General features: G+C 43.0%; 1 protein-coding gene and 1 long non-coding RNA gene across 2 annotated transcripts; both read left to right on the forward strand.

The window, feature by feature from the left end:
* The first annotated feature begins 161 nt into the window (after positions 1 to 161).
* LOC142409290 (uncharacterized) lies at positions 162 to 9,093 on the forward strand. Its single transcript, XR_012775559.1, has 3 exons — positions 162 to 512; positions 7,615 to 7,716; positions 8,853 to 9,093. It is a non-coding gene; the product is annotated as an uncharacterized LOC142409290 (long non-coding RNA).
* A 1,900-nt stretch (positions 9,094 to 10,993) lies between these two features.
* Positions 10,994 to 20,613, forward strand: C4H4orf17 (chromosome 4 C4orf17 homolog). The gene is made up of 7 exons (XM_075500504.1): positions 10,994 to 11,015; positions 11,878 to 11,945; positions 14,402 to 14,633; positions 16,407 to 16,583; positions 18,542 to 18,861; positions 19,395 to 19,476; positions 20,453 to 20,613. The coding sequence occupies exons 1-7, from the start codon at positions 10,994 to 10,996 to the stop codon at positions 20,611 to 20,613; spliced, it is 1,062 nt and encodes a 353-aa protein (XP_075356619.1).
* Positions 20,614 to 21,783: the final 1,170 nt, after the last annotated feature.

Below are 21,783 nucleotides of genomic sequence, written 5' to 3' on the forward strand. Positions count from 1 at the left end.
GGATTACTGGTGTATATCTGTGTCTTCTTGGAGATGGCACACTAAATGACGCCATATATCAGGTTGTGATAAAGTCTGTATTGCCTAGAACTGCCTGTGTTGGGAACTGACAAAATTCCTAAAAATGGAATTCAGAGCCTCATACAGGTTTATAAATGTTTTATTACAGCCCAAGTTCAGGCATGAGGTGATGGCTGAGAGGACACCTATGTAAAATGACATAGCACTATGCAGAAGTAATCTAGAAGAAGCAACAGTGCCTTTAGTGCAAGATTATCCATGCTAAGGTACCTTGCTTCTCAAAAGGGATATTTAACTCAGGTGGGGTTACTCCCAATACCCAGGACAGCTTTTTTTGTCTGTTAGGCTAAAGCTTGTCCATTAGGTCCGCAGGCTTTGTCCAGGTGCTGATGGGCCTCTGGGCTCCTCTGATCATCTGCCACTGAGAGAAAAATGCACTCAGAAGAGAGAGGAGCATTGTCCATTCCTCATCCCAGGCCCTCGGACAGAAGGTAGCCCCAGTTTCCACCCTGCAAGCTCACTCCTAGCGTATTCAAAGGTAGTGGGGCCTCTCTGTCCCTGTATTCATTCCTGTTCTTCCTTGGTGGTCTCTGCCCATCCCAGAGCTTTAAATGACTCCAGGCGCTGGAATATGATTTTCCATGGTCACCCTTGTGGGTGACACTCTATTAAGTCCTCAGTCACTCAGTTAAGTCCTACTGACTGCAAGCATTCAGGTGGCATTATCTTGAGAGGGAAACGGAGGCGAATCAAGTCCACGATGCAAGAAGTTTAGCACATGCACAAGTATCCTGCGTGACTGGGACCCTGGGACAACTTAACACTGGTGTGCTGCAAAGTTCTCACAGGAAAAAAAAATAAAGCAACTTCTTAGTATCAAAGCTTTTTAAGTAGAAGTAGAAATAATGTCTAATTATCAACAAATTGTCAACTGGTAACAAAGAAAATAATTACTAGGAAATACCAAACATATGAAATAAAATAGTGCGCTTTCAGCAGCCAGACCCAAACTGGGAATGAGCACAATGCTTTGAAAAAGACAGACTCGGGAGAGGTTTGCACTAAATTTAACGTTTCACGTGTCAAATGCAAGCGTGATTAGTAAAAAATTCACAAGTGAGGCCAAAGATCACATTTTAAAGGGCCACATTTTCTAGGAAACTTACTTTAAAAAAAAAAAAGGCTTATGTATTTATACTGAATCCCACATAGCACAATAATGATTTTGCAACTTGCACATGCAAAGCATACGTAGTGTTTATAAGACAAAAGGTAGCCAAGAACTGGGGATTGCTGAGAACAAATAAATCTCTCCTACAATTAGACACTGGTTAACTATGTATTGTTCTGATGGCTGAGTCCCTGTGAACTTTTACCAACTATAACAGGATCCCACAGATGCACCACCAGCACACTGTCACCCATTTCATCTATTAAGGCAAGCACTAGCTGGAGTCACAAGGTTTTCTTTTCTGCTCCTGTGTTCTACCAGCCTTACAAGTTACTGCAGCAGGGAGAGGGTAGGTGTAGAAAAACACCCTTTTACAAAGCATAAGGATTATGCTGCTTGGTCACGTAAACTCCATGGTAACTCATATATTAGTCCAAGATAAACAAAGTAAAACAAGGCAGTTTAGTTACATCACAAGACTTCATTTATCATGCTCAGTTCAAGGCTGGGCGGAGGACTGAACTTAGTGAATTCACCTATAAGTGAACTACAATTAATTTTGCACTTGTGGTATCTCAGAGTTAAAGAGAGCATTATTTTTTTTTCTCTTGTTTTGTTTGGTTTTAAAATAGTGAAGACAGCTGGCAGTAACAGCAAACAATCCTGGTACTTTCTTAAGGCACATTCCAGCAAGGTACATGCCTTCAGTCATTTTCCATCTCTGGGTTCCTGTCCATCGACCTCTCTTGCATGTCTCTGGGTGTATGTTAGCATCGCTCAGATAGTGCAAGAAGCAACATATACCGTCTTCAGCAGGGGTATTAACCTACATCTCTCTTGTCACTTACTTTCTAGCAAAGACATGAATACTCATTTCAGTCCCAGCTCAGTACTGCATTGCATGTGATAGTTACTTTTGATCTTCATTATCTTAACCTCCAGACTTGTTATACACGTATTCAAATTTAATGACTGTCCTAACATCAGCACGATTACACTCTGAAATGTAACACAATATTAACTATTTTTTTTAGAAAGCAAATAGATATGAATTATAAAGAAGCTAAAAATAGTTTAAACCACTGTGGGATCTCAGAATGGAAACTGATAGAGCTGATAAATATATTGATCTGAACACTTACTACATTGTATCATATTTTAAACTGTCCAATCAGAGATTAAAAAGAGTTTGCTAACTGTGAGGGGAGGTTATTCTTATTCTGGTGCTGTTATCTTATGTTGCCTCAGTGTTTAAAATAAATAAATAAGTTATTGCCTTGAAGAGTGTAACAACCATTTCCTAGGAGAGTACAGTGGCCTGCAAGCAAAGGCAGCTCTCCTGTACCAGCTTCCTCCTAAAAGCTCATCTGTGCTATACCACCAGGACTTACAGTGCTCCTGCAAAGAAACTGCATTTAAAAATGCATTACTCGGCTGCAGCAAAGAAACTTTTCTAATATAAACTTTTGCTTACTTTGCCTGCTGTGCTCATGTTGACCGGTGTGTCTGTTTCCAATCTTGCCACCACTGATTTCTTGCACCAAGAATTCAGTCAGCTGCAAAGCAATCACGTTGCTGATACCACAAGTCCTGTCCAATATGCTGGATGCCAGTCTTGTGAAGTGCTCCTGCAAGTACACTGCTCTGATCTTTTAGCCAAGCCTCCCAGCTCAGAGTCCCACCCCTTATCAGCCAAAGCGCTAGAACGAAAATAACCCACCCATCTGCTGAAACCTCACTCTTTACAGCACCTCTGTCTTCCTGATTCCTTTGTCAGGCTCTTCCCCACCCTTTTTGCATCCCACCTATGGTTACCCTCAACACCACAGAAGAAAGCAAAAGCCCTGGCTGGAAGCTGTCCCCTCTTTCCACCTCCCTGGGAGGCTGCCCTCCAAACCCACTGCTCTCAGTGGCACTGTAGGTGCAAAAAGAAAAGGAGAGAGTGGCTCTTCAATTCACAGCAGCAGGGACACAGTGAGAACATGAAGGCTTTGCTGAATTACTTTGGTGACACTCATAAGAGCTCAGATGATATATTAAAACATGCTATTGTGCAAGCTGCTTCAGAAACATACACCATCTGGCTGCAGCTGTACCTGCTCCTGATTCCTTAGTTTTACAGTCCAGCTACTCATTAATCTGTTGGAATGGCTTTCAGTGAACAGTGACCAAGGACAACGTGCCGATCATGCTGATGGGAAAACAAAAATCACTGAGTCAGCAAGAAGTGCTGCGAGATGATGCACATTTCTTACCATGTGCAACACCCTGCTCAATTTGTGAGTTATTGCCTGACCTGTTGGTTCCACCAACACCCACAACTGCAGGCCCCATCATGCTCATGCGCCCATGTACTTACATCCTGGTGCAAGGGATTGGGTGGCAGTCAGCACTGCATGCCTTTGCTGTGGCTTTCAAGCCTCATCTATTTTCAAAGCATGCCCAGCATTCTGAAAGCAAGATTTTTCCTTCAGAAACAAGCAAAAAAGAAATAAGATACTGCATATAATCTGACTAGTAATTACTAAGTACAGCAGTCTCTCAGGTTTACCTGCACGACTGTAATTAATTTAAGAAGGGGTACACAGGAAGAGACGCGGTAGACATATGTAACCTCAGGCAGGTACTTCAGGGACAGCAGGGTGTTCTAGTGATCTGAGACTCAACTCCAGCCTGCCAGGGACGCGAGCTGTGTTTGGCCAGGGCTAGAAGAACAGAGGTCAAGACCCCCTGCTAAACAATTTCAAAAACCCACAGAACACAAAGGTGAGTCTGGCCTGAGGCTTCCTACAGAAAAAGGCTAACAGAGTCCACAGATGGTGACCTGTCTTCCATCTGGGGAATGGCAGACCTCACGGTATTCATCCATACAGTCTGCTCTGCTCTTTAGAAACTAAGTTCCTCTCCCCAGCCCCCCAAGACTTTTCACAGAATCACAGAATCATTTAGGTTGGAAAAGACCTTTAAGATCACGGAGTACAACTGTTAACCTAGCACTGCCAAGTCCTCCACTAAACCATGTCCCTCAGCACCTCATCCAAACGTCTTTTAAATACCCCCAGGGATGGTGACTCAACCACTTCCCTGGGCAGCCTGTTCGAATGCTTGACAACCCTTTTGGTGAAGAAATTTTTCCTAATATCCAATCTAAACCTCCCCTGGCGCAACTTGAGGCCATCTCCTCTTGTCCTATGGCTTGTGACTTGGGAGAAGAGACCGACCCCCACCTCTCTACAACCTCCTTTCAGGTAGTTGTAGAGAGCAGTAAGGTCTCCCCTCAGCCTCCTTTTCTCCAGGCTAAACAACCCCAGTTCCCTCAGCCGCTCCCCATAAGTCTCCAGACCCTTCACCAGCTTCGTTGCCCTTCTCTGGACATGCTCCAGCACCTCAATGTCTCTCTTGTAGTGGGGGGCCCAAAACTGAACACAGTATTCGAGGTGCAGCCTCACCAGTGCCGAGTACAAGAGGATGATCACTTCCCTAGTCCTGCTGGCCACACTATTTCTGATACAAGCCAGGATGCCATTGGCTTTCTTGGCCACCCGGGCACACTGCCAGGTCATATTCAGGTGGCTGTCAACCAACACCCCCAGGTCCTTTTCTGCCTGGCAGCTTTCCAGCCACTCTTCCCCAAGCCGGTAGCGTTGCATGGGGTTGCTGTGGCCCAAGTGCAGGACCCAGCACTTGGCCGTGTTGAACCTCATGCAGTTGGCCCCAGCCCATCGATCCAGCCTGTCCAGGTCCCTCTGTAGAGGGACCAACCTGGTGTCATCTGCAAACTTACTGAGGGTGCACTCGATCCCTTTGTCCAGATCATTGATAAAGATATTAAACAGAACTGGCCCCAAAACTGAGCCCTGGGGAACACCACTTGTGACCGGCTGCCAACTGGAGTAAACTCCGTTCACCACCACTCTTTGGGCCTGGCCATCCAGGCAGTTTTTTTAACCCAGTGAAGAGTACACCCATCCAAGCCATGAGCCGCCAGCTTCTCCAGGAGAATGCTGTGGGAGACTGTGTCAAAGGCTTTACTGAAGTTCAGGTAGACAACATCTACAGCCTTTCCCTCAGCCACTAAGCAGGTCACCTTGTGATAGAAGGAGATCAAGTTGGTCAAGCAGGACCTGCCTTTCATAAACCCATGCTGACTGGGCCTGATCACCTGGTTATCCTGTACGTCCCATGTGATGGCACTCAAGATGATCTGCTCCATCAGCTTCCCCAGCACCGAGGTCAGGCTGACAGGCCTGTAGTTCCCCAGATCCTCCTTCCAGCCCTTCTTGTAGATGGGCATCGCATTTGCTAACCTCCAGTCAACTGGGACCTCCCCGGTTAGCCAGGACTGCTGGTAAATGACAGAAAGTGGCTTGGTGAACGCTTCTGCCAGCTCCCTCAGTACCCTTGGGTGGATCCCATCCGGCCCCATAGACTTGTGTGTGTCTAAGTGGTGTAGCAGGTCGCTAACCATTTCTCCTTGGCTTAGGGGGGCTTCATTCTGCTCCTTGTCCCTGTCTTACAGCGCCGGGGGCTGGGTACCACAAAACCAACTGGTGTTACTTTTAAAGACTGAGGCAAAGAAGGCATTAGGTATCTCAGCCTTTTCCCCATCCTTTGTCACTATGCTTCCCCCTCACGTCCAATAAAGGACGGAGATTCTCCTTAGGCCTCCTTTTGTTGCTATTGTATTTATAGAAACATTTTTTATTGTCTTGTACAGCAGTAGCCAGGTTAAGTTCCAGTTGGGCTTTGGCCCTTCTAATTTTCTCCCTGCATAACCTCACAACATCCTTGTAGTCTTCCTGAGTTGCCTGCCCCTTCTTCCAAAGGTCTTAAACTCTCTGTTTTCTCCCGAGTTCCAGCCAAAGCTCTCTGTTCAGCCAGGCTGGTCGTCTTCTCCGCTGGCTTGTCTTTCGGCATGTGGGGACGGCCTGCTCCTGCGCCTTTAAGATTTCCTTCTTGAAGAATGTCCAGCCTTCCTGGACCCCTTTGCCCTTCAGGACTGCTTCCCAAGGGACTCTGTCAACCAGTGTCCTGAACAGGCCAAAGTCTGCCCTCCAGAAGTCCTGCTGTCCTCCTGGGGGGTAGCAGTTCTGCTGACTCCCCTCCTGACTTCTCCAAGAATCAAAAACACCATCATTTTGTGATCGCTGTGCCCGAGACAGCCTCCAACAATCACATCATCCAGTGTAATACAGTGTATTACAGTGTAATAACGTATTTTTCCTTTATATAGCAGTGGTCATAATTAATGTCTCTTGCTGCTTCTTGAGAGTAGAGATCTACAGATGTCACAGAAATTTCGCCTGCTAAGGTCATCTCAAAGTTCATAGGGAAACTAATTTCATAAATGTATTGATTTATGATAATGCTGCAGATAAGCTATGACTGCTCACAGTATAGCAGATACTACACGTTGTGCTTGCATACCTTCTGAACTGTATAGTCTTTGTGGCACATATAAGGTAGAGGAACCTCAGATAAGCCTTGTGTTGGCCAAACTCACACATGGACACTATGACTCTAACTGCGTTGTTTTTATCTAGATGGAAGTAACAAATGATTTCTTCTGCATATTGCTTACAGTAATGAGCTGACAAAATACATTGTTTGGTTATACAAAATTGGCCAGTTTAACTTGTATTCTCCCTCAAGAAGTTGCTTGAACATGGGCTTGTTCTGAGCCACCTTGCTCTGAGCCCCTTTTCCCACCAGCCAGCCAGCAGAGACCTCATGCTGCAACCCTGACACATCAGTTGGGAAAGACCACACATATGGGTGGCCAACCTCAAAAACCAAAAAAGACTCATTCCTCTCCCAGCTAAAGGAAAATCTGCTCCCCGACTCCCTGCACACCCCATATACCCATACATCTCTGACCTGAGAGTGGAGCGATGGCTGAAGACCTCAGAGCAGAAGGCTGGGCACCTCTGGGAAAGTGTAGGCAATACCACTATCACAGAGGATGCCTTGTCATGTCAAGTTGAAAATTTGTGGGGTGTGGTGCAATTAAAAAAGTGGTAGTGTAACACAAAATGTCAACACAAAAATAATGTATATAAAAAACCCTCTAAATTCTCCCAGTAAGGCCTTCAAGGTAAAAGACATATTCTGTGTACTCTGCATCAAAACACATCCAAAACAACATGACTTACCTTCCTGTAAATGTGCTGACAGTTCTACAAAGCCTCAGGAGGTAAGACCTAGTGACTTGCACTTCCTAGAAAAACTTGTATCACAACGAAGTATTTCTAGTCCAGTCTGTTCCTTGACAGTTATCTTTCTCCTTTCCTCCTTTCTTCTAAAGTTCCCATCCCTTTTCCTTATTGGTCTCTTCTCTGATCCCTTTATGTTTCCTTTCCCCTCAAAATTCCCCTCATCTCTTTAGCAATATACACATCAAGTCCATGAAATGTTTTTTTCAGGGAATGGAGCTTAGGACATCTGGAAACCATCTCCTTTGGCCAGAGTGGGTACCTCCAACTGGGAACGCTGGGCAGTGGATCCTGTCTGCAGCCTATGCAGGGGTAGGTGGCACAGTCTTTAGGAAGAAGGTGGCAAGAAAAAGGACTGCACATGGTGCCAGTGAAACACAAGCCGACTTGCGTAACTATGTTGCAGAAGCTGCTTTATTTGCATTGCTCTGCCAGATTGCTCAAGATGCCCAGGTTCGAGGTGTAACAGCGGCCCTGGCACGCAGGGAAAGTACGGTGCCGCCCCTTTATGATTTGCTCACACAGGCCCTCAGGCTCAATGCTTTGCTCTGATACTTGCCAGAAAAGACTTAACTGATCTCTAGACCCCATTCTCTCCCCTTTTAGGGCAGTTCACTATGAAGAGAATTTTTCTTTATGCTTATCTATGTATTGTATTCCAATACAATATTGTAATACAATAATATTGTATAATATTGTATAATATTGTATACAATAATATTGTATTACAAAATATTACAATACATATATACAATACATATTATCTATGTATTGTATGCAATTAAAATATGATACTGTTGTGGTTTAGCCCCACTTGGCAATTAAGTACCACACAGCTGCTCGCTCACCCTCTCCCCCCCAGTGGGATGGGGGAGAGAATGAGAAGAGCAAAAGTAAGAAAACTCATGGGTTGAGATAAGAACGGTTTAATAATTGGAAAAAAAAATTAGCAATAATAATAAATTGTAATGAGAAGGAAAACAACAAGAGAGTGAGAGAGGAACAAAACCCATGAAAAAAACCAAGTGATACAACCGCTCACCACCTACCAACCGATGCCCAGCCGGTCCCTGAGCAGCGATCCCTGCCCCCCAGCCAGCTCCCCCCCGTTTATATACTGAGCATGACGCCATATGGTATGGAATAGCCCTTTGGCCAGTTGGGGTCAGCTGTCCTGGCCGTGTCCCCTCGCAGCTTCTTGTGCACCCAGCAGAGCATGGGAAGCTGAAAAGTCCTTGACTAGTGTAAGCATTACTTAGCAACAAAAAAACTATCAGTGTGTTATCAACATTATTCTCATGCTAAATCCAAAACACAGCACTATACCAGCTACTAGGAAGAAAATTAACTCTATCCCAGCCGAAACCAGGACAGATACATAATTCCTTTATCAGCTTTTTATCTCACTTTGTCCAACTAGACATGTGGCACTAATATCCTCTCCCCAGTGACTTCTTAACCTCAGGAGATCCCAGTGAAATCTAACAACAGAGGCAGAAGAGAAAGAAGGACGTTGGAGTTGTTAATGGCTGGTGAGCTTGCACCCAGAAGAAGTCAGCAGCGAACAAAGGCCCATTCATGCAACTCCAGGTCGTCTTTACTTGAGGACTGTAGCTTGGGCAAAGGACATAAAACACTGACCATGCTCAGCAGATTGTAGCCATAGAGTATTGGGTTTGCATGGCAAGGTTTTGGAGTGGGTGGACTACAGGGGTGGCTTCTGTGAGAAGCTGCTAGAAGCTTCCCCCATGCCCGACAGAGCCAATGCCAGCCGGCTCCAAGAGGGACCTGCTGCTGGCCAAGGCCAGATGTTTTAGCTGTTTTCTTATATAGATGGGCATTGCATAAATTCTTGGATTTGATATTCTGCACGTGCAAATCCCCAAATCTAGTTCTGAGTTTTCCCTAGGTATCTACCTAGCTTATGTGCCAAATCTTTCTTGCTTTCCACGAGACTTAGGCTTTTGAAAACAAGACTTCACGTTGAGCCCAGACTACTGGAGAGCGGTCCAAGATGGTATAGATAACTGAGGTGAAGAGATAGATAAGAATAAGTTTCAAGAGTAACTAAAGATCCTCCATTATGTCTAAACTGGTGGACCCAAGCACAATTTCAACCTCAATTAACATTTGGAAAATGTTTTTCATCAGGCAACAAAATACATGTCCAAAAAAGCTATTCCCTTTAAAACTGAAAAATCATCTTAGTATTTTTATAGCACTATAGTGGAAGAAATATGGATCAGCTCTGGGGAAAGGAAAGTGTGAAAAGGCAAAGTGCCAGAATTACTGGCAGATTCTGATACCTTAATAATACTTCATCCTTTCACCTTCCACTGAAGTCAACAGGCTGAGCTGAACAAGGGAACCATACAGTATTCAAACCTCACAGAACACATAACTTTGGCAGCTAACACTACTGCCCTTCACCTGACTCCATCCATACTCCGTTTCTCCTTTCAGATATGTCATCATCTCTTCAACATTTAACACATTATGAATTGTTGTCTTGCAGCATCAGCAGTAGTACCTCCCCAAAGGAATTCCAGTCACAGAATTAGATTGAATTCCCCAGTCAATGAATCTACCCCTCTGCTTTGTAAAAAATGAAGTTTTCCCAAATGATCCCTTTCATCAGTTTACCAAAGAAAGTTAAGCTCCTTGTACTGCATCTCAGGAAAATGCTGCTCCAGAACCTCACTTTCATTTGCTGTATTTGGATAAAGACAATAATGCACTATGTGAGATCTTAATGGCACCACCCTTTTAACAAGTCAGCTGGCTATTTGCTTAAGTTGCTTTTATAGCAACTATTTGTAAATCCCAAGCAATCGTAAAAAAACGCAGTACGGTGGAAAAACAAAGTTTGCAACTTACAGTCTGTTCTGTAGGCAGACAGTCGTGGTCCCCAGGAAGCCATTTTCTTGTCACAGTTTACTCAAAAATTAATTGAACAGCAGTATGAAAGACTTCTTGCAGTCCATTCCACATCCTTTGAATTTCTTGCATTCCTCCTTTCAACAATGCCCCACTGTCTCTTACATGTGTCAAAGATGCAGGTACTTTCTGTTAACTCTCGCTCTCTTGTGCTCTTCCCCCATCCACAGACACAGAGGATTCATGAGGAAGTAGATCCACAATTTCATGCCAACCTTGCTGGCTTTATTTAAAAAGAATTGATAAAAGTGCTTTCAGAAACAAAATATACATCTTAACACATGCCCTAGGGGTACTGACACTTTGTGTCCCCACGTATGACAACTCAAAATCAGCCCATGCTTCCTGTTACCTCTGTACCTTCACAACAGCCTCTTCTCTACATGGGCCTTACAACAAAGCAAACGGTAACAGGCCATTTTGGGCTGCAGGATCAGAAGCTAGCAGCTGCATGGACCCTTTCTTAAGGCTTCTGCTATCAGCTGCCTTCTCTTCTTGAAAAGATTCAATAGCATCTTAGCCTGTAAGTTATCCAAACATTTGTCGTAATGACAGAGTCACACCAGTCACACTCCTCTTTTCCCCCTCCAAGTGTAAAAAAGCCTCCTCACACTTCTTCCATTTTTTGCTTTTCTCCAACTTCTTGTGGACAATGCCGTATATTCCCACTTCTGGTGAGTACAAAAAGAAAGAGAGTGTGCCCCATTTTTTCTACAAAAGACCTTAAAATCATGACGAGAAACTTCAATCTAATTTATTGTTGACCTCACAAAGCTTTTATCCTCCTCTTTGTTCCCAAGATGGCTTGCAAAACCAAAAAAACCAACAAAAAATTAAATGAGTAGCAGTCACTTGCAGGTATAATGCCCTGAAATAGTTGCGCCTGGAGACCACAAGCTAATGGACCGCTATGGCCCCTCGGTGGGACCAAAAGCACTGATTCTGGTCCACCATCACAGGGAAGGAAAAGTCATCTCTGATAGCTGTGCTTTCTGGAATATGAGCAGTGGTAAGGAACTAAGAGCCTGTGAAACCGAGACACAAAATATCCTGTGACTTAGTGTCTGAGTCTATATAATAACACTTGTAAACTTGGAGGATTTGTAAGGAGACCTGAAAAGTGTACTGGAGTTGCAACCTCAGTGTAGCAGGAATCTTATTTTTGTGGGCAGAGCACCATTGGAGACATCTCTGGCAATAACCAGTGGCCACATCGCAATGTAGGTTTCTAGATTTTCTTCCTGTTACTAGATTCAAACAGCAATCGCGTGACTACATTTAAGATCCTTACTGGTCAATGCCTGAAAATGCATTTTTACGCCTACTCATTTAACTCCATTAACCCTACTTGATGATAACAATTTCACCTGCTGAAACTATGTAGCACTGCACTTGTACGCTAGAAAAAATCATCCCTAAAATCTTGTCCAAAACTGTGAATTTTATTGAACACAAAACCCCAAGGTCAGGTGATTTTATAGTCCTGTGCACAGCCTTTTTTTCCTGTGTCCACATGCAAATATTAATTCTCTACAGAAATAGGTTATTTCTGGTCACGAATATTAAAGAGGAAGAGTGCTAAAAACATAAAGGATGAACTGGAGGTACACAAGCTTTTCCCTCTGCTAATGACAGGCAAAAAATAGGGCTGTGCTGCTGCCATGGCGGTGCGCAGCTCAGAAGTGTCAACAAGAGCGGTTCTAGAGTCTCCCCGCATCACCAGCCCAGTGCCTGCCACAGCTGCTCGGCAGAGCAGACAAGCCGGCTGCCACTCGCTCAGCTGAAGACCCCTACCCGAGGAAAGACGTGAATCCCTGCTACAGGGGGAACATTACCTGCTGCAGCTAGCAAACCTAGCTAGCTGTCCTAGCATCCTGCCGAGAACAAGGTCCTCTACAGCTCTGCTTCTCAGGTAGTTAGACCTTTCTGTCCATTACACCATCACTTACACGCTTTCCGGGTATAGACTGAGAACTGGTGAAAAGGCAATAAATGACATAAGTTACATTTTTTCTTGAGAGCTCATTAACACAGTCAGATTAGACAGATAAGACTACTCTAAATAACTGCTGTATGCATTCTTTGTAAGGAAACGGGAAGCCTTTAAGTATTGTTGAGTACTGCGATGACAATCAACATTTTGGGTGTGATTTTATATACAATATAAAAATGAGTGCTGGCTGCTAACATAGTTCTGTCAAACGTCCAATTGTTCGTGGTATCACTGCATTTAATTTTACTAACTTGAATATTAACAATGTCATAAGTTGCTATTTTGGTAAAGTAACACCCCTAAAATCCCCAACATGTATTGTCCAGCAATTATTGTATATAGTACTCTGAGGCTGCTAAATAACTAGTGAGATTCTAAAAGTATGTTTCACAAGACAGTTTAGATTACCAAAGAAAATCCACTAAACAATTTAATAAAGAGAACCCTCCCACATGAACGTAATTTTTAAAAACTTCAGTTAGATATAGCTAGTCCTTTATAGGTAGCCAACATAAAAACATAAGTAGGATTATGTAGAAAATCAGAAGTCCCAGAAAAAAGAAAGTGTTTTCTGCTCCTACAAGTTACTTTATACACTATTTTGAGTAAGCATTTAATGTTAAGCATATGGAGAGAATATTTTATGGTAAGTACTACACATTTAAAAAAATTATAGGGCTTTGGAAAAGCTAGCCTCCCAATTAATTATTTTTTTTAATTGAAGTTATAAAGGTTGTTTGTATAAATACAAATGCAATCAGGATGTTACAGAAAATAGCCATTTCCATTATGTCAATTATTCAATCAATCCACTACAATCAAAATCAGAAGATGTGTATTTTTACTTTTGATATCAGGAGATACAGGTATTTGAAATTTGAAAAAAAAGGATGAGCTTGCCATAAGCTCCAAACCATTTCTATGAACTGTAGCTTCCACCCTGCCTCTTTGTGCACTGAAATGTGATGATTCACAGCTGACAAACACTGACCTTGCCTTGCTTGGTTGGTTTGTCAGGGCATAGGATGACCTTAATGCAAGACCTTCAACTCTGGAATTTATACTTTTTGTTTTCAGATGGGCAAGCCTCCTCACATCTGTTGACCTTCTGTGCATATTGCAAAATCTGTCAGTTCACTCTCGTTTTTCCCCTGGTGAGACATAGTTATGGAATAAAAATGTAACCTTGCAAAACATTAAGAGTTGCTTAAAAAGACATCCTGTCCTTTCCCAACCCTCTTCTCTCCACATAGTCCTTAAAATATGCTGCTTCCTGACCCCAACAGATAACTGACGAATGCTTATTCCATTCTCAGCCCATCCAGGCTCTTACAGCCCGCAGCTCTTACAGGTGAATTTCTTATGATGAACTTGATTCTGGATCATCATGAAATAGATTAGCTAACCCCTCTGTGTGACATTTGCAAGGTGCCTTCAATAAACTGCCATTCTTAGGATGTTCCCAATCTTAGATGTTACGGTGCTGAGTATCCTAAGCAAGTGCCAGAGGCAAAGAACACTATGAACATTAGTGACTGCTACTACAGGAAAGGAAAAAAGCCCAAGTTAATGGTAATAACAGCTACTAGTCTATTATTCAACCTCTAAACCCAAGATCTAGAACAGATACCAAGTACTAAGAGACATGGGACTGCCTCTCTGCATACACAACCCTTAGTAAAGACAGAAACCAAAAAGGCCTGGACATGTCCTTTGCTATCATCACTTGTCCCTGCACTTCTCGTTGCAAGTCAGAAGGCAATCCACTCCCCCTGCTTCAATAGAGTCTGTTACTACAAAAAGGGGTCTCAGATATGCACAGGAAGGAGCGGCTAAGGTCCGGAGCAGAAACTGCAAGGAAATAAAAGCAGCTGGAAAGTGCCCACAAGCAGCATTGGTTGCCTGAGGTAACTACTTAGGAGTGGAGCAGTAGGTAGCTTGCTTCTACCCTCCTGTGCTTACAGCTTCTCCAAATTGTATATGGAAGAGGTAAAAATAACAAGAAAAACAGTAATTGAAGTTTCCACTAACTTTCAGTCTATCTGAGTTCATGTTCTTTACCTCCAGCGTTTGGCCTCAGGCGATCAGCAGAAGAGCCAACCTGCTCTGCAGAAAGACACTCCACAAGAGAATATGAAAGGTTACAGAACAAATACCAATTTCAAGTCAGTGTATGAACCTCAGTTCAACCACAACACATGGAAGGACAACCGGTGTTACTCTCAGTCTAGCTGCTCAGGGGGAAAGTACTACTTCTCCAGGAACATTCCCCATCCTAGGATGGTCTGTCACATACCAGGTAAGAGTTGTTGAGGGCCCACACAGATAGCCTGGACAACTGTCCTAGCAAACACAAAGAGAAATGTGAGTGTAATGCGATTTTGTTCCAAAAGTACCCACTGCTCCTGTTTCCTGCTTCTGTCTAAGAGTAGCATTTCATCAAAAAAAGCCGTTACTTTAATTTCAATCCACTAAGCATCTTTACCTGTCCTCAGCAATGAGTAATCTCAGGTTGGCAACATAAAGGTTAGCAGCACTAAATTCTTTACAAGGCACAACTAAAACTATTTCACCAAGACAACTGTCTGGACTTTTAAGCTAAAATAATTTATTTCAAGCTAAAATAATTTCTTCCTCTTTCCTTCTGTGCTCACAAGTGTACTGTAAGTGCCAGAGACAGGTTGTCACAATTTTTTTTCTCTATTTCACTCTCACCCAAACAATTCTTGTACCCTTCCAGGAGCAACATATTACACAATGCAGCATTTAATAAGAGTAACCTGGTGCTCTAAAAATACCGTGCTGCTCTGCTGCGTGCAGGATCTAGCTGTGATTACTCTGCCTACACCTGAAAGGAATACAGTCAAAATCAGTGTACCATCTGCATCAGCAGAAGAAATAGTACTTCTAGGGATGGGCTTTTGTTGACCCTGTATGCTTGCTCAAAGGCATCTTTCTGGCAGCAGGTGAAAGAAAATTGCTGATACATGGAGAGGCACAGAAGGGTCATGAAGGGAAAAAAAATCTCTGCCGAGTTCCTTGGGGACTGTTAGAATAAGTAGATATTGCATCAGGATTGGTATTGGTAGTTGATGAGTCTGTGATATAACTTTTGTAATAAGGGATGAAGGGTGATGCAGGACCAAATCAGTTCTGAATAAAACTGAATTTCTTGCATCTTGGAAGGGATGCCTTTGAAGGAACAAAGCAAGACTCCTTTCAGATTGACCACCTAGCGTATAATGTACACAATTCTGTGTGTCTGCGTGTGCATATATATATATATATATAATCTACCTAAAGTAAAAATATAGAACACATAAAAAATAAAGTATGCATTCGTGTGTGTATCTCTCTCTTTTTCTAGAGCCTGGTAAAAAAAGAGAAGCTGACCACAGCCAGTAAAGACCAAAGTCTTATATGGCTTAGCCAGATTAATTTGGTGGATATCTTTGTACTCTCAGCAGAGTAATGTTTAGCTGTAATTACTTTCTCCTTAATATTTGTCTTATGTCAGAAACTAACCAGAATCAAGGTTCTGAAAATCCTCATCAACTACTTAATAGCACTGCTTCTTTGCCATGTTAAATCCAGTTTGACTTACATTAATGATAAAAATAGTGATTGTTTATAAAATTCCTTTTACCCTGGCTAAGAAAGGAGGATTCTAGTTCTTCATTAAATGCTGCGACTCTCATTGAAAACCACAAGCTTTTTAAGAGAGGCAGAAGAATGATACTTATCTCCTGATTGGCATTGCTAAATGAGGGTGCTTCACCCTACCTGGCCACTCTCCAGATTTTATCTGGAACACCGTCACTGTTCAGGCAGTGGCTGATGACACCATCCTCTGTAACAGACTGCTTATGGCCCTCTGACATCTATTCAAGTATGTCAAGTTTATTCACTGTTTACACACCATTCCATAAGCCCTGTATTATTACATACAAATTTCAGGTTTGATACCTCTGTTTTCCATTCTTCCAGCACAGACTCTCCTTGGAGATCACCTGGTAAGTTAACTGTGCATGTTCATTGTAGTAAAGACTGTATCCTTTGTTTTTTTGCACAGGATTAAACAACACTCTGGTCTGTGTTGTAAGAAGCAGCTTTTCAAGAGAACACCCACCTGCTGGCAACACAGTCATCCCTGAGCAAGCAGCTGATCAAGAACATGTGCTAACTGGGAATGCCACAAGCAACACATCTGCCAACTGCTACCTTCCAAAGCTCAAGGGCTTCATGCAAAGTGAGCTAGGCACTTCACAGTCTCTGACACGTGAGTAGAGGCACCAAACTGCTGTACTATACTATATTACGCAGCAGAAGAGAAACCTGAGCTGTTAAAGGTGCAGCTGGGTCTCAGCCAGGGCACTGTGTCATCACAGCTCAGGTCCAGGTAAAGGGACCATAGGGCAATGAACGTACATTTAAAAGGCAAGTATTTCTTCTATGTGTGTTAGTTACCGCATCTTACAAGATTTCTCCCCGCTAACTACTCTGGCATCTTCATAGCTTTTAGAGATTATATGCTCACTAGACATCTAATAATTTCACAATTACCAGCAATTATTCCATCCATAAGCAACATTCTGCAATAGTGGTTACACAGCACTACAAGCATGCATCTATGAAATACACTTTCCAGGATTTTCTTCAGTTTTCTTAGGCATCTCAGCAAATAATTGCATTAATGTACTATGTGAGGTAGTAAAGGCAAACAAAAAAGGAAAGAAATACACCCCCCTAGAGATACCTAAAGTATGGCTTGTGCATTTTTGTAATTAAAATCGCCCCCCTGCCCTGATATAACATAAGGTGTATCTTATGGCCTTTATTTTTCAACTTGAGAAAACACTCTGCCTGTTCATTTCCAGAAGGACGTGCAGATGTTCCTGAAAGGATTCAAAATAACCCTACTTCATCTGAAAAGGTAAGGGAAAAAAAGACACAGCTCTTTATTTTGGCACTCTCTCTCTCACTTCTCAACACTGTAACCTGAATTGACAGTCTTGGACTGCTAAGGAGGACAGCGCAGAACCAAAAAGAGGGATGTGAGGATCCCATGTGTAGAACACGAGAGCTTGGAAGGGAGATGTTGTCAAGTAGCGTGATAACTAAGCTGTAACTGTATCACTTTCAGCTCTGTAATGTCACTGTGCTTCGCTAGCAAGAAAAATGGTCAAACCCAATGAAGATGGGAATAAAATTTATTTTGTTTCAAACTGCTGGAGAAAAAACGTCACACTATACAAAAAACAAGCACAGGAAAAAGCCTCCTCCCCTCACAACACAAAGATTCTTTAGATTACTTACTGCCAACAGTTTTACTTTTGCTGACACTGTTTTGTAGAAACAGCACGCTGGGGTTTAGGTCCAACTTTGCAGCTGTGTTCATAAATTCCAGTAAAAGATTCTTTCTGCAACAAGTCTTTAGTCTCATGCTGCAGGCTATCTAATTACTCGCCTCCTCTATTGCGACTGTAGGAGAGCTGAGGGCTAAGTTAATATTCCATTACAAACAGTATCACAAGGAGGATTGCACACTCTTGAGAAAAAGGGAATGCAAGTGTTGCTGCACTGGTACTGGACAGCAGAGGGCACTACGAAGACGTTTTTCAGTAAAGATGTTTAAAACAAGGACTCACTTTTCTCCTAACTTTTCTGTTTTAACTGGGGGGTGGGGGTCTGTCTAAATGTTGGTCTTTTGTTCCTGAGCTGGGTGAGTAAAGACCATGCTTTATTTTTACTGTTCACTTATACATGCAGATCACAGTTCTTCAAACTGTACTTACTGTGGTTTGGCTGCAAAATAACTACGTAATGGACAGATACTGCCATGTACCCACACTCAGTAAACTACCGTTTCTTAATAGCTCTTAGCTGCGTTTTGCTTTTCCTCTGCACTTACAAACAGAACCTTCTGCCAATCACATTTTGATTCCTGGGCCTTTAATAGACTGGTGAAGCCTGCGCACAGAGAAAGAAAGAGTAGTGGCTCAGCAGCACACTACAAACCCATCATGGAAAAGCGAACAGACCATAGGTCCACATTTAATCCCTTCCTCATCTGATTTCCATCAGTAGTTACCCAGCATCACCTTCATTCTCATTCAATGCTACCCATTATGCCATGAATATCTATTATTATTCTCGGTGACGGTATATTAGAAACTGTAACAATTAACCTATGCAATTAACCTATAGGTGGTCATATTCAACCGAATAACAGTTTTAGATGTGTTTTCTGCTGCACACCCTTGCTGGGGACTAGCGTTAACCATATACTTCACATTGCCTTTAACTGCTGCTTAAATGGAGTCAAGCCATTCCTTTACACATTGTTTTCTATTTTGGAACAGCTTTTGAAAAAACAATTCCAAGCCTCTGCACAACCTGCAAATAGACAGGGAATCCACATCACGCCTCTCACCCAGCCTTCCTCTCCATTCGTCAACTTGCATTACGGTCCTCACATCCAGGAGAATGTGAATTCTGACCTGAGCTACCTGGATCATGAAATAAAGGTAAGACATGAGTGCTACAGTATATGGCTTCCTATGATGTTACACATTTTTATTTCTCTCGAGGGTCATGTGGGACTTTATTGGTCAGATTTCCTTCCCCCCGCCACCCCAGTGTGGAGTCTACTGACTTCTGTATTTAGCATTTACTCTTGAGTTACTTTCACCTAACTGGAAGTTGCTATTGGCAATCACTGGGGGAGCAATGCAGCTGGCACACGGGCTGAAACTTGTTCTCTAAAAAACAGCCTGCAAATATTACATGTCACACGCAAGGGGCTTTATATGTAGTAAACACTGCTTGGGATTTCCTTCCTGTGTCTCTGAAGTGCTGTGTACACAGCACTCGCTCAACACCACCTTTTGCAGACTGCTGTCCTTAGCTCACACTGTGGCAAAAATGATGGGACATCTTAGGCTGGGCAATTTGCACAGCTGTAAAACTGCACACTCACACAGCTAAACTAAAACACATGCAAAAACTGTCGCAAATCAGCTTCTCTTACTTCATGGTAACTATCCTGTACATCTTCCAGGTGGTGGAAAAACTCAGCAAAATTTTGCAGACAGATTCGCTTACCGAGATCCAAAAATGGTTCACAAGGGCAAGTAAAAAAGGTAACAAACGTATTCTGAAAAGCACGCGCTCTTGTACATTCACGTAAAACCCTGAAATTCTCATAGACCTGAAGTGAGTGGGGTTGCTGAGGTGGAAGGAATAGGATCCAGTGAAGTGTGCTTGGCCCAGCTGTGGCTGTGCTGAGCAGTAAGGTGACAGTACACAGAAATTAGTCACTCAGACCGCAGTGCACTCAGGATTGGTGCAGGGTGGAAAAACGTGCTCTCCCAGTGGGGCTCTGGGCTGCTGTGGGCCAGGGGAAGGCAGAAAGCAAATCACAGAATCACAGAATCATATAGGTTGGAAAAGACCTTTAAGATCATCGAGTCCAACCATAAACCTAACACTGCCAAAACCACCACTACACCATGTCTCTAAGCACCTCATCCAAACGTCCTTTAAATACCTCCAGGGATGGCGACTCAACCACTTCCCTGGGCAGCCCCTTCCAATGCTTGACAACCCTTTCAGTGAAGAAAAATTTCCTAATATCCAGTCTAAACCTCCCCTGGCGCAACTTGAGGCCATTTCCTCTTGTCCTATCACTTGTTACCTGGGAGAAGAGACCGACCCCCACCTCTCTACAACCTCCTTTCAGGTAGTTGTAGAGAGCGATAAGGTCTCCCCTCAGCCTCCTTTTCTCCAGGCTAAACAGTCCCAGCTCCCTCAGCCGCTCCTCATCAGACTTCTGCTCCAGACCCTTCACCAGCTTCGTTGCCCTTCTCTGCACACGCTCCAGCACCTCAATATTGCTCTTGTAGTGGGGGGCCCAAAACCGAACACAGTATTCGAGGTGCGGCCTCACCAGTGCCGAGTACAGGGGCACAATCACTTCCCTAAAGTAAAATGAAACGTGTCTTTCTTATGCCCTTAAGCCCTTTGAAAATGAGGTAAGGGAACTCCTGAATTCACCCCTAAACATCCAGATCAGCAAGTGGGAACTTTAATAAAATTTCTGCTGCCTTCAAATTTCAGAGAAAGACTTTGTGTCCAGTCTGATTTATTCGGAACCAACTGACAAAGGTGTGCTGAATTCTAAGGAAGGTACAACAGAGAACATGAATAGCCTGAGTCTGCTAAAGCCTTTCCCTCCTCTTCAGAGAGGTCAAGAAGGGGAAATGAATCAGTCCAGGTAAAATCGGCAGTGAGGTTGCTAGGATTAAGGATAAGCTAAACCTCATAACCAGAAACTTTTGTTTCCTCCTCCCATGAAAAATGCAACTTTGTGATTGAAGTTTATCGTGCACAGCCTTAATAAAAAATGCTCCTATCTACAAAAAACCCCACACTCTTTGATACAAATTTAGTTATCACCGGAACATCATAAAGTTTTAGGAGCACTTGAAACCCCTTTGAGAAAAGCCTCCTGTATATTGCAGTGCACAGTTTATACCAGTTGTAAAGTTAGACATGCTTTCTTTTTCACTTAGAAAGTGAAAAAGAAGGAATGTCTGTCTTTGGCTAAAGAATCAGTGGCAAGTTGAAACATGAAACAGGGTAAGTAATGGAAATTATAAATGTTAAGACACCATGTATCTAGGATGCTAGTCACCAAACAGCACAGGGACTGTGAATGTTCAGAAGCTCTAACTTTTCCCTCTGCAGCAGGACCCAAATTAGAATCATAGAATCATTGAATTCAGTGACAATATGAGAAGAGACATTTAAAACCTGAATTTAAGTTCTCTAAGAGAACTTACCCAAGACCCTCTTTTCTTGCGGCCACTCAATTGGTTTCTCTTGACATGGACATTCATGTAAATCTTCTCCTAACTGGTGCAACTCAGAAATACAGCAAGGTGAGGGACGTGTACAACTGCATCTGCCTCTTGCTAGAAAGAACATAGCAGCAAGAGGTACTGATTTCACCTCTTCACTAAAATCTGCTCCTGTAAGTTATACACAAGCTGAAACTCCTTCTGCCAATGAACTCTGGGATTCGCCCTCATCTAACACATCTCCTTCACTCTTTGCAGGCTAAATCAGGCTTTCTCAGACTTTTTCAGCTACCAAAGCCCACTTTTGCATCCTCTACTCAGTCAGGGCAAGCCAACAATACTGGCACTCCCAAGAAACACAACTATCACCTCTTTGTGTCCCTTCTGAAGCACACAGAGGCAACAAAAGTCAGTCCCAACGTATGTTATCATTTTAACAAAGCCATTCATGCCAGGTCTAATGCTACCAGCATTTACTATTGTTTGTAATTCTACTGGAGGAGTGGGTGAAGAGTAATCTTACATAAGAACAAGAAGGAAAAAGTAGAAACTTCCAAAGCAACAATCTCTGCTTTTCAAAGTGGTGTT

Source organism: Mycteria americana, chromosome 4, assembly GCF_035582795.1.
Source record: "Mycteria americana isolate JAX WOST 10 ecotype Jacksonville Zoo and Gardens chromosome 4, USCA_MyAme_1.0, whole genome shotgun sequence".
NCBI classification, from domain to species: Eukaryota; Metazoa; Chordata; class Aves; order Ciconiiformes; family Ciconiidae; genus Mycteria; species Mycteria americana.

Excerpts from the sequence above, each read along its gene's own strand:
- C4H4orf17 (XM_075500504.1), top strand. The coding sequence starts at position 10,994 with ATGCCGTATATTCCCACTTCTG. Across the intron at positions 11,946-14,401 it reads ACATAAAGGATGAACTGGAG|CGTTTGGCCTCAGGCGATCA; the intron begins GTACACAAGCTT and ends CTTTACCTCCAG. Across the intron at positions 18,862-19,394 it reads ACCTGGATCATGAAATAAAG|GTGGTGGAAAAACTCAGCAA; the intron begins GTAAGACATGAG and ends TACATCTTCCAG.